This window comes from Harpia harpyja, chromosome 9 (assembly GCF_026419915.1).
Source record: "Harpia harpyja isolate bHarHar1 chromosome 9, bHarHar1 primary haplotype, whole genome shotgun sequence".
In the NCBI taxonomy this organism is placed as follows: domain Eukaryota; kingdom Metazoa; phylum Chordata; class Aves; order Accipitriformes; family Accipitridae; genus Harpia; species Harpia harpyja.
Window position 1 is genome coordinate 24,005,168 of NC_068948.1, and position 13,117 is coordinate 24,018,284.

Consider the following 13,117-nt stretch of genomic DNA (forward strand, 5'->3'; position numbering starts at 1 on the left):
GGAGCCTAGAAATATCTGCTGCAAACTGATATAGTTGTTTCTAATGCAACAGCCAGAGCTGAGCACTGTTACTTCTGCTGTGGCCAGACCAATGTTGCCTTACCAGCTGCAATGGCGCCTGTGATGGCTCTCAGCATGGCTGAGACAGCTGACCTACCACGTACTCCAAGCCCTGCATTTCTCAGTTAAGAGTCTCTATCAGCCACCAGCCTCAAGTTACCACTTAATGCTCCACTTCATCAACATATTTCAGTTACTGGATGACATCTTTGGCGATAATTTTTTCCTCTAAGGACACGACAGAGTGGTGTAATCACATTTTGACTAGGAGACACACAAAGCGATCCTCAGCAAGGTGTGCTGCTGCCCTAGCAATCTTTTTTATCTCAAGCCACATATTAAAAATAAAAATAAATAAAATCTCTAAATAGAAAGTTAAAAACTTCCAGGATCAGCCTTATGAAGAGTCCCTGGATCATCAGAAGCAGCACAGAGGCACGTTCCCAACATACATGTAGCACTGGAACAGCCCAGCTGATGTCAATGAATCCCAGACAAACCAAGCCTGCTTTAATTATCCCTGAAAGGTCACAACATAGCACTCCTCTCATGGCTGTTTACTTGATGGAGGCAACACTTGCCTCCCCACCCAGAGCTGTCAGGGCAGACACTGCTGCAAGTTACTATTATACTAGCCTCTGCAGTAAGTCTCTACATGAGATTAAGTAGTGCTAGACTACCACTGTCAGCATGGCTGCAGTTCTGGCTATGCACAGGGTCCCACCTAGCAGGATTCAGCTCACCAGACCAACCCCAGAGGGACAGAAACAATGCATGCTGCCTCGCGGCGTGCAGGACTGCAGGTGAGATGGTCCATGGGCCAGCTGACAAACTGCCTCCTTTCCACCATCACCAACCCAGAGTCCTTCTCTGGGTGTTTGGTGTATCTGCTGAAGCTGCATCCTACAAAGCATATACCTACATAAGGCTCCAGCACAGACAAGAAATAAAAAAAGCACTGTCCCATAATATGGAACAAAAGAGATCTCTGAACAGTGCAGGAGGGGATGACTGCTGGCTTTCTAATGGCAACTGCTCAATTAATTCTCCACCACTGACTTAATGACTTAGGGTAAAGATTCACATGGGGGAAGCAAAGATACCATTAAAATAGGCGTGGTTGCTAATTATATATCCCTTTTGTGTATCAGCTCACTGCTGCCAGCCAGAAGCATTTCAGTAGCACAGGCAGTCGTAGCTGCACTCAGACAGAAGGACCCCCATTTTGGGAAGGAGTAATGCCACTTGGAGCAACCCAGAAATCAGAAGAGCCAGGGAATATGCTGCAGCCTCAGGCAAGCAGAAAAGCTCTTAAGATGTATTCAAGACTGCGCAGTCCCCCACTGCCAGGCCCACCGGCAGTGGGACACATGCTCTCCAGCCTCTGCCACCCCACAGTCCCCAGGTCTGAAGGATTCCAGCACAAATTGGTGTCACCTGCTCCATCAACTGCACTGCTGTTAATAGAGCATCACAGCACAGGGATTAACTTGGGCTGAATATATAGCACTGCAGTAATTACTAAATTGAGAGGGGAATAAGAATATCTAACCTGTTGAACTTACTCCTCAAAGTTGGGAGGAGATTCAGCACACAAGCTTTTTATTTCTTCTCATCTAGAGCCCATTTACAGGTTTGTGATTTACACGGGGAAAGGAAGGTGAAGCTGACATAGGTGAAAACTCCAAACTCCCCCCATAGCTCTCGAGGAGTATCTGACAACCCAAGATCACAGCACTCTTAACAGAAATGGGAAGCCTCCCCCCTCTACACTCAGGCAGACTCACCTTAAAATCTGTGTTATTGATGTATTCAAACACCAGAGCAGGGGTCTTTGACTGCAAGAGAGAGAGAGTCACAGTTTAAAACACCCTCTTGACCGTTCTTTGCTCCAAGAGACCCAAGAAAGCTTTTGCTTCCTGCCCAACCCTCACTGCAGAGAGCAGGGCAAGAGCAGGACAGCAAGAGAAACAGAGCCCTGCTCCTGCAGCAGGCAGAGGCAAGCTCCACTTACACCCCATGCAGCAAGCACCAACGCAGCATTTTGGCCAATGCTGCTCCTCCCCATGCCACGGAGCAGAGACAGCACTGGGCAAGGCAAAAGGTGTCACCAGGGGCTAAGGGCTCACAGCCCATCGCAGGAGGAAGATCAGCCAGAACTGCCAACACTACAGCAGCGTCATTTCCTCTCCGTGGCTGCCAGCAGGCTGGGAGTCACAGACCTCAGCCAGCTGCTAGTCAGAGAAAACTTCCCAGGAATGGGGTAATTGTGGCAATGCAAAGGATATGACCTCTGGTCACTGGGCAGGACAGTAACCAGAAGGATGAAGAGTGCTTAATATCCAATTGCCCTGGCAGATACTTATGTTCCAGATGCCAGACAGAAGATGAAAGGCTACAGGCTCTGCTTTCTTACAGAAAATTTGTAGGGCTACAAAACTTCTCCCCCATCAGCCACAGGAAGCTCACAGAAGGAGTGTAAAAGTGTCTGGGGAACATGGAGAGGAACATGAGCTCATCCAAACCAACCCACCTCAGGAGACCGTAATGAGCTGGACACTGCTTGCCCCTGGCTGGCACAAAGGCATGGGCACCTAACCCAAGCTGAGAGCAGGAGTCATGCGGCAGTGCCTGCCCCGTGCCTGCCGTCAGCGGGGAGGGAAGCCTACCACACACACCACGCCACACAGGCACCTACCACCGGATCCTTGACAGTGTCAATCAGATTAATGATGTTGGTGCCACCACGTAGATTCTCCAGAATCTTAACCTCGCGTTTTATCTTCTTTTTCTTCACTGGCTTAAATAGACAAAAGAAATTAGAAGTGAGAGTCCTTTCAGAAATTAACACCGATTTCTGCCACCAATTTTGACTGGATCACATCACCTCTCTTCCTCTCTCTGCTCCCACCCTCACGAGGGAACATTTTTAGCTTCAAAGAGGAGACAGATACCTTGCTTGAACCAGGATTTCCCTCTCATCAGTGAAAGCTTTCCACTCATGAGGTGAAAGTCAAACCACTTGAGACAAACATAATTGTGACTCCAGTAACTGTAGTTAAAAGTGCCTTGGACTGCTATGTGGAAATCTCAGCACACTCATTCTATGTTATGCATTTAGAGCCACAGGACAAGCATGGTGGACCTCGTACCTCAGCTTTTGGTTACCACCACAAACCAGTTTTTCACTCCTTAATCCCAACCCATTTCCCAATGAGCACTTTAATCCAATGAAACGATGACCTTAGAGTATCCAACACCAAGATTTCTAGTAAGCTCAGACACTGCTACGCCTAACTGTGCACGTCTTTCGCAACCACCCTAACAGCACAGACCCAACTGCACAGCATGCCATCACATCCATATACCATGATTATTTTTAAAGCCTACAGACATTTTAAACAGTTTTGACTCTTCCTCGAATCTGCAGAGTCCCAGGAACTCCCTTTGCAAAGTAAGCTTTTCTGCGGACATCACCCTGCAGAGACTGACAAAAACCAGCTGCTCCTAAGACAGGGGCTTGGAGTTTGCATTAGCTTTTACACTCTGCTGATCCAGTGGTCCACTTCAATGCAAAGGAACGATTGTTTCTTTAACTCATCCACACCCAGGACAACTCTAGCTCTGTGCCTGCCTGAAAGGAAAGGCAGCTTAGAGCAGCTAAGAGGAGAGACTTTTTTAATGAGCCTTGGCTAGCGACCAGTGTGGGCATCACCGTTTGCGAGTCACCGGTCTAATGGCCCTTCATTGCAGAGCTGGAACAGCCCCTCCTTGCACCACTGGTACCATTGCAGAGAGCTGCAGAGACATCCTGCAGAGACTGGTAAAGCCCGTGCCCTACCTCTGAGGTTTGCTGATGAAAACACTCCTCTCCAGACATTTAGCTTTCTAAAACATTTGCCGTCCAGCACAGAGTCTGGTGTGTAAGGAGGGGAATAACGGTGAATGGCAAAGAGGTACAAGGCACCTTACCAACACGACACATGTTATTAGATGTCTACGTGAAGGACAGAGCCACAGGAGCTCGAACAGCTCGTGCTCACCGCCTCACCTCTGCCACAGCCTCCCACTTCAATGATGGCTGCAGAGTGCCAATGGAGCAACTCGTACTCCTGTTACAGGCGAATCCAAGGCAATCCCTGGTTTCAGACCCCTCAAAGGAACGTACCAGCAGACGGGAGAAGGAACAGAAGCTTTTTATATACTGGGAAAATATGGCGTTTATATAAGTGATAAAATATGCTGTCTTTCTAGGCTCTTCAGGTGGCTGAAACCTTCAGATTTGAATCCTGCCCTTCTCTTCCAAGTTAAAAGGCAGGAGCTAGACTTTCAAGCCAAAAGATGAGAATCTCAGCCTGAAGCAAAGTGCCAAAAATAACACCGATGCCAGCAAAGGAAGCGTCAGCACATCATAAAGCCACTGTGGAAAATGGCAGCAAGGCCACTGCAGCTGTCACCCAGAGCTGGAGCTACACGGGGCAGGGTTTGCTGGGGAGGGGTGACCAACAGCCCCGGGGCAGTACCCAGCCATGGCTGGAGCCAGCGGGAGGTCAGACAGACAGGGAGAAGCAGTCAGAGCAGGGGGACAGAAACCAGCAGAAGTGAGGGCTACGTTTCTGAACCTGAGAGGAATATGGTTCATTAGGGACTAATTTCACTTATGTCAGCATGGGGACAGACACCACCTTTGTGTCGCCCACATGCACTGATCTTACCAAAAGGCCAAGATGGAATTAGAGGATCTAATTCGGTTACTCTGATCATCTAGCAAGGCAGATGCCCACACAAGCTGTTTTCCAAGGAACTTCAAAAAGGGAGCTGAGCCACGGCCATCCTGAAGTGCTCGCTGAACGGCCTGACTACCGACAGATATGCATCACAGCCTCTCTGCTGTGACACTTGCACCTGATCGGGAGCTGAAACAGTGCCTGAACACAGTCAAGAGGACCCAAAGCCCACTTTGAAATACCTTTTCCTTTGTACTGTAGTTATTTCAAGGGCCTTTTGCATCAGCTAGGTAGTGGAGGATATCCCTCCAACATTTCCATTTCTCCTTCCATAGCAGCCACCACTCCCACTGGGGCAAAAGTTGTTGTCTTCTGGTCACTTCCACAGGTTTCCACCTTTTTCAGGATGGGAAAATGATGCCCTGCATGATCTCCACCAGAAATCTACCCCTGCCCACAACACACATTAAAAGACATGAGCAGACAGAATCAGCGACTTTTGGAAAAAAGAAGAGAAGAAAGTTGGTCTTTTTTTAATGAAATGCCTGCAGATAATTGGCAACAGCAGCATCTCCAACATCACTGAGGGAAGACACTCCAATGAACACCGTCTCAGCAAGAGGGAGAGTTAAAAGCTGCTCGCTGTTTGCGCGTTTTCCTGCTAGGCTGCAGTAGTGCAGAGCTCAGGCCAGGCTCTCCACACATGGCTGCACTACCTCCACATCGGCTGTGAGCTGGTGTGAGGGCCCCGCAAGCCTCTGGGCAGGGAGGGGGTACGGGAAGCCCTGCTCATTGCAGGGTCATAAGCAGTGCATCGTCAGAGCACTCTCCCCACCTGCAGCCAGTGGTCAGGACAGGGTTTTCCACCACTAGGTAAACAGGGATGAGGCAGGGAGAAATGCCACAGGCTGAAGTAATGCTGTCTTACAGGAAAAGCTATTGCCTGGAAGTTTCCTCAGAGAGCAATGCAGGGGAACAAGGATTTCCCCATTTCAGATTTGCAGGAGAAAACAGTGGCATCCGCTGGCCTCCAGCCCACCCTGCACAGCTTTCACCTTACCAGCCTACCCAGCCACATACCACCTCCTACCCACACACTGTCCCATGCCATTGCTCCAGCCACAACTGCAAATACTGTCTACTACCCAAAAGCACATCACTGGGGCTCAGTTTTTGCCCAGTAACTGATTCCAAGCCCAACCTCTTGCATCTGGCAAATCAAACACCTTGGTGCAAACCACTCCAGCACACAGCCAGTACTGCACTGGAGCTAACCGTTCACAACCACAGAAACTCTGCTGACTTCCCTCCTGCCCCAGACCCCAGTACTGCTGAAAGCACAGGCAATCAGCAGCATACCCTCCAAGCACCAGGATTAAGTCTGGGTTGCTACAACTGTCTCTCGGTCACCCGATCTGTCTCTCCAAGGATGTTGACTCCAAACACACATGGATTAAATGTGAACTAACTGAAGCTATTACGGCCTCCAACCATCTGCCCCTCCCAGCAGGGATAGCTTCTAAACCACTAGCCCTTGCAGCCAGAGTATTTTAACAGTACTCATTTAAGGCTATTTTATTAAACCAGGCTATGAACAGTGGCATTTCAGGTTGTGTTTCCTACACAGCTCAGTCCTCCTGCTCTGGGAGGGGGATTTCCAGCAGAGGAATGGAGCAGGCACCTAAACAAAATTAACTGCTCCTGAGTTTGATCCGCCTGTGTTTGCAAGGCAACGTTTCATACAGGTGCAGACTCCAACTCCATCTGTTCCCACAGCAGAGGCATTTTAAAGCTTTCCTCCATCCTGGGAGTCTCCAGTGACCAGCATGAGTCAAACCCTCGCTGCAGCCTTTCCCTCCGAGGCAGGGTCTGACAGAGTCCCTCTGCTCTATGCAAACACCTATTTCCATGAAATCTGTAGAAACTTGACAGCTAGGAGACTTCTGTCGCATTTGGTTGAAATTGGCCTACCAGTGCAAACTACTGGGGGGGAGGAGGGGGGATAAAGGCTGACAGACAACAGGATTGCATAAGGCTCGTTTCCATAGGAAACCAGGCTAAAAGACATGTCTCAGTTTAACCGTGTCTACACTGGGAGGGGTTTAATTACTTCAACTGCAGCAGTACCCTTAGAACAACATGACTGTCTGGCACAAGCCAGTCTTCCAGTTTCCCAGAAAATTGCTTCCTTCTTCAGGCAAACTGGAAGTGAGGTGACTGTAGACGGTGGAGACAAAACATGCAGCTCACGGCTGCCCACTACGCTGAGCGCCCAGAGCAGAAGGACAAGGTGACCTCCAGCCACAGAGGAATGGTCTCTGCTGGACCTGGCACCTCTCACTCTGACTGTCCCCAGCCAGCCACCCTTTGCTGCAGGTTTCCTACCCTACCAGCCAAAAGGATCCCATGAGGGTGCTTCAATCCACTTGAAAGTCAGGCAGAAGAGGCAGTGACAGTGGTCAGCGCTATCCCAACTGTCTTTGCCCAAAGACCAGGGAGCATCATGCGATGCCATCCTTTTGCAGAGGTGACAAATGGCATGAGGTAAGTAGTTGCTCTGCAGTCAGGTAGATGCAGAAGAAAACACCTCTCTGTGACTGAGAGATCAGATCCTGGGTCTTTTTCCATGAGATCATGTAAACTTGTAAGCAGGGAAGGAGTCCAGCTGCAGCAAACACCAGCTGGGAGAATTAACATTGTTTGCTAAAATAAACCTTTAAATACAAGGCTGCAACGATCACTTCCTGTCTTGAATGAATAAATGGCTGCCTGGTTAATCATCTTTTTTGCTTGGTTTCTAAAGCAAAGGGAGTACACTCTTCTGTCAGATGCTTCAGTTCCAGCCTTCCCCAACAACCTGGGGACCCATTGCTTGAATTCAAGCAGAGAGAAAATGAATTTGTTATCCAAAGTTCTCTGCGCATTTCCACGCTGAGAAAGAAAAGTAGTGACCAGGAAGGCCTGTGAAATACAAGTTAAATCCAAAGCATAAAAATCATTTTACATTAGCCAAAAGCAGGCAGACCAGGCAGCATGCACACACCGCCGGCTGAGGAGCACACATGCTGCTCTGATGGAGTCACAGAAGGCACTGCGTTTTGCCCAGCAGGTACTCTGAAAAAGAACTGGGGTTAGCGCAGCAGGGGAGAAGGTTTAGCAGTCAAAAGATACAAATCTGTGAGAAACTAAAGTCATTTATTACACCACCCTGTAAAGAAAAAGATCCATTCTTTGCTCACCAAACCTGAATAGCCTGGGAACACCACGATGCTTCCAGTGAACAAGCAGGGAAATCTCAACACACAACGTCCAGGACCAGCAAAAGGCTCGAGCAGCATCCTTATGACAGGCTTTAAACATTTAAAAGCTGGCACTAGAAGCTCATTCGTCTCTAGCAAGTATTATCGAAAGGATCACAATAATCGGCCTATAAAGCCTGACGCCAATTGCTCAACAGGAAAATTGGCTTCAGAGCAGCAGTGCTTACTTTGCCAGACATCAGCTGGGAAACCAAATAATCATATTCAAAAGAGCTACAAAATCAAGGAGCCCACTTGTGTTAATATTCTGTCAGTTGTTTGCATCTTACAACTCCCATTATGGGAATTCAAACTTTCCTGAGCTGCTCTTGAGTTTTAGAAAAGACGGAAAAAAACCTACCCTGCCACTACTAAAGCACTTTTGCTTTTTTATTTAAGTTTGCTAGAATATACCAGCACGTGTTTTGAGGGCAGTGCCATTCTTTCCTTCAGAATGCCTTTCCTTCCCCATAGCACATCCCGAAACAGCCCTCCTGGGGCTTCAGGACTGTCCACGATGCATCAAGACTTCTGCAGTCAACTGAAAGGGAGACGTACAAGGACCAAGCCACAATCCCCACCACGACCATTACAAGGTATGAGAATCATTCATTCAGGCTCTGGCCTAGGCCGCTGTGAGCAGACACAGTGCTGTAACTCGCCCTCCTCCTCACAGCAGCCGCAGCTTCGCTGCTCACAAATTCCTTAGTGCTAGAACACCACCGTGAGAGTTATCAGCTGCATCTCCAGGCCTCTGCGAGACACGCGGTACCGTCTCAGTTGGTCTCAGCTCCAAACAAGGCTGGACTCCAGAAGCCAACTGTGCCAAGCTCAGTGTGGGCAACTGGTGTTTAAAAGAGAAGAGCTGTGTACCCGGCTCTCTTGCAAAAGGGCTCATTTCAAGACTGCCAGAGGAGGAAGTGGGCCAGGGAGAGCTGATTCAGTGCATGCAAACACAGGACAAGCAAGAGACACAGACCAGGAGCAGGCATTGAACGCCTTTGGTAGGTCACTGATGCAGTCAAAAGCTCCAGCCTGAGGGACCAACATCATCCAATCCTATTTCCCTCTGCAATCCCTTCTGTACACCAACATGGGAGTCATTTCAGCCCCCATCTAGAACATGCTGATGTATGTGGGCTCTAAAGCTTTTAGGGACAGAGGAAAATTTACCAGAGCCACAGGGCTACCTCCCCCAAATGGTTCTCTAGCTACTAAAGCGATAATTTGAGTTCAGCAGTGGAAGGACCTTGCAGCAGTGCCTGGTATGAGCAGCAGCTCTGGAGGGTTCACATAGCCCAAAAGGGGGAACAGGGGAAAAACAAAGCCAAACAAACAAGAATGCACTTGTGAAACCACGTACATGGTTGAAAGTTCTAGTTCACGGACTCAGCACAGAGGGACAAAAGCCACCAAAGGAGAAAGGGGCTATTTCATCACTGCTGCAGAACCTCCATTTCACTGGTCCCTCTCCTCGTAATTGCATTCTTCCCCTAACCTCCGCGAGTGTTGTGTCCGTGCAGATAGCGACCATACCAGGAGACAAAACTCTCTCAAAACTGTGATGGGTTTAATGCTTCACAGGCAAGTAGTGTGTACATAGACAAGCGCATCAGGAAAGCAGGAGGACTCCTGCACAGAGCTAACAATATGGATGCTGTAATCTCTGCCTTGAGTGGGCACTCAAGATGGTGGTAATCAGTACAAGAGAATGGGCTATGAAGGATGGTGTGGTACAGCTGAAGCTCTCCAACAGCCATAACTGTAGGTAACTTTAACAGCAGCATTCTCACCACACAGAATCACCCACAAAAGTTACAAGCAATGTGGAAAGTTTATCTTTGGCTTTTAGAGTGGCAACTTGCAATGCTGTTCACACCCCCCAGGAACACTGTTACCCCAGAATGGAGGATTCACTTTTAAGGCACACGAGGAGACTGGCAGACACTTTGGAGCTGCATTAGCAGAAAGAAGAAAAGTTCATCAAAGAGACAGCACAAAGATTGCAGACTGACCTCAATGGTGCACCAAAAATCTACATGTATGTGGTTAGATATGAAACAGCAGAGCTGTGCTTTAGATACCTGCATTGGATGTAGACCATACATGACTCACTGGAAACAAAGATGTCTTGAATTTCCTTTGTAAGTGCCGAGGAATGTCAGACCTCATCCCAGGAGTCAAACCTTAGCATCAAATTTAAGTAAGACACAAAAGCACGCACAGGACACGTGCATGCATTCCCTCTTCCTGGTTTGGCCCTCCGCTAAGCATGCAGGAAGCATGCCCACAGCTGTACCAAGGCCAGCCAGATCAAAAAGCCCACAAGAGCCTTCCACATCAGCTAGGGACTGCAGGAACACAGCTGATGGCTAACTTCATGCCCTACTACCCATGAGGGGTAGGAAGGTCAGTACAATGCAGACTCCTCCACTACCTACCAAGATGACTTCAGCCCCATGGCTCTTTTTGGTGAATCTTTGCTCCCTGAGCAGGTTGAAAAGGTGGGGAGTTGCCCTCTGCCTCGCTTCTCAAGATAAAAGCTTTCAGAGGATGCTTAGCAGGGGGTTTCTGTGTGGCAAACCAGGGCTTCTACCTCGCTGCTTTGCACACACTGTCCTACATGGCACGTCCTGATGTCTTGCTGCAGTGGAGTGAGAAGGAACCTGCTTGCTTCATTTGCCTTTTTAAAAAAGAGCTGCAGAATTCTTCTGGAAAAAGTGACATTAGGAGTATTACTTTTGCAAAGAAAGGAACTTGACCCAGGAAATGGTAACATTATAGTCATCTGCATGATCTTAATTCTGCTCCTTTGCTGACACATGTTATGACCACAACTAGTGGCATGAGCACATGCCATTTTCCTGCAGGATTATGCCTGGTCCTGCACTCAGGGTAGCAGAACAGAAAGGCAATGCTGGGTGCTGGCCTTCCCTGGCCATTTCCCTATGGGGCATCTTGCTTTATGCCAGCCCCAAAGGCCTGGGGCACTGTGATACCAATCAGAGCCATTAGCTCCCTGGTCTTGTCCAATGCTAAAGTCTTCATAGGGCACTTAAACAAACAAGGCAAGTGGCTGCCAGAAGAGAAAGAGCCGTTAATTATCTCCTTCATGCAGCACTAGACTAGGACCTATGCTCTAGTCTCAGCTTTGTTGAGGCTAAGGGACTTGCCCAGAGTCACACAGGAAATCTCTGTGGCTCAGTTCTGCATCAGAAAAAGGGTGATAAAATTTCCTGACCTCTCTGGAGGAGGGTACAAGATGTTCAGGTAGCACAACACTAAAGAAGGGGAGAAAAAAAAGGCAGGGGAAGTACTTGCTACATGTTAACTTGAGCTCAGTAAGGATAAAATGCTTCAAAGAACAAGGCTGGGAAGAGACACCAGTCACCTCCCATGAAGCGCAGATATTAAAACAGTTACTCTTGCTAAAAATCAGTCTAACACATAATATAAATTGTCTTCTCAAAAAACCTTAACGAGAAAGGAGCAACTGTGGTAAACAGCCACATCCAGCGCCCAGCAACAGTCTTCCCCTTTGTCCCACCCCTACAGCCACACAAAAACCTGAAGACTTTTGGTTGCATTTCCCACCTCACAGGATCCAGCCTGAATTAGGAGGTAAAAAGAGACCCAGCCTCTTTGCTAAGGTTCCACTGTAGATACATGTAATTACATTCGCAATTAAGTTTGAGTCTAGCTACAGGAAACCAGAGGCACTTTCCACAGATCAGAGTGATGTTATTGCCACACTTCACAGGTTTTCATAACGCACACAACATGGTGCTCTGAAACTCACTTTTCACTGACACACTTTCCACTGAGAATTAAGTTCATCTTTATTTATCTGGACTTTCTGCTTTTCCTTGCTCACTCGCAGGAATGCTGTCTGCATGTTAATGCAAGTGGGGGGAGCCAAAGGAACTGGTGGCAAAACCATCCGCTTCAAAACTGGGACAATCCAGTCCCCTGCTCACAGGGCATTAAGGCAACAGATTCAGGCCCCAAGGAGAAGGAGCACCCAGCTGCCCTCAGATGACTCTTGCCAGCTGACTCACAGTCCAATGCTGACAGGCTCCCTAGACATGACAGAGTTCCGCTGCCACAGGGAGAGGAGCATCGCTCCAGGGGAGGCTCCTTAGGCTGGGAAGAGGCAAGGAGGAAGATTTCTGATGACTTTCCCTGCAGTCTCTTCTCAGCCTCGTGGTGCCTTTCTATGTGGGACAAGACCTAGGATCTCAACAAACCACAGCAGTCCTGAAGAGACCATCACGGGCTCCAGAGCAGCATGCAGAAGTGCACAGTTTCCCCAGCCTAGCCACAAGCAATCTTGCCATAAAACCCAGCTCTGCACTGGCTACCTTTGACTACTCTCTCATAGCAGAAATTCCTGCCTGCCCCTACTTAAAGAAAAACCAAAAACCAAAAGCACATAAAGCATCCAAAGGAGGGGAAGGCCCAAACAGCACGCCAGAGGAACTCAGCTCGCCAAGGGCATGTGAGCCTCACCCTTCTGCCCTGACGTCGGGCTCAGCCACAGGGACTCTCCCAAACGGCTCACCTGGCCACCACGTTGACCACAGCCAAAGCAGGGGTGTGCATACCACCTCCCAGAGACAGACAGGAGATCACACCTTGCCTAGGAGCAGTGGCCAGGCAAACCGTGACAAGTTCCCCGGGAATCCAAGGAAGATCCCAAGGAAGCAGGGACAGTGAGCGAGTGGGGATATCAGCAGAGACAAAATGAGACAGCTAGCTACACTATAGGAGTGGATCTAGTGAAAGCCTTAAGGCTACAGCCCTGCAGAGAGACACATGTCCTAGGTAGCTGCTAGTCTTAGTGGCTGCAAGGGCAGGTAAGCTCAGACCCGGCTGCATGCTGCAGATCAACATGTGCCCAAATTCTTAGAACACCCGTAGTCAGACACTGGCTCCCACATGCTCTTGGGGAACAAGTGACAAGTGTTGCTGGTCCAACAAGTGACAGCCACAAGTGTCAGCCAAACCAAAACCAAAAGCACCTCAAGTCTA

At 48.8% G+C, this 13,117-nt stretch overlaps 1 protein-coding gene across 3 annotated transcripts in view; it reads right to left on the reverse strand.

Annotated features, from left to right (window-relative positions):
* CSNK2A2 (casein kinase 2 alpha 2) overlaps nucleotides 1-13,117 on the reverse strand; it is a 28,336-nt gene that overhangs the window by 13,805 nt on the left and 1,414 nt on the right. For all 3 annotated transcript variants that reach the window (XM_052796253.1, XM_052796254.1, XM_052796256.1), the window contains exons 3-4: nucleotides 2,759-2,860; nucleotides 1,848-1,898 (exon numbers count right to left, since the gene is read on the reverse strand). In XM_052796253.1, the coding sequence (XP_052652213.1) occupies nucleotides 1,848-1,898; nucleotides 2,759-2,860 (153 nt within the window). The remainder of the gene's footprint in view (nucleotides 1-1,847; nucleotides 1,899-2,758; nucleotides 2,861-13,117) is intronic.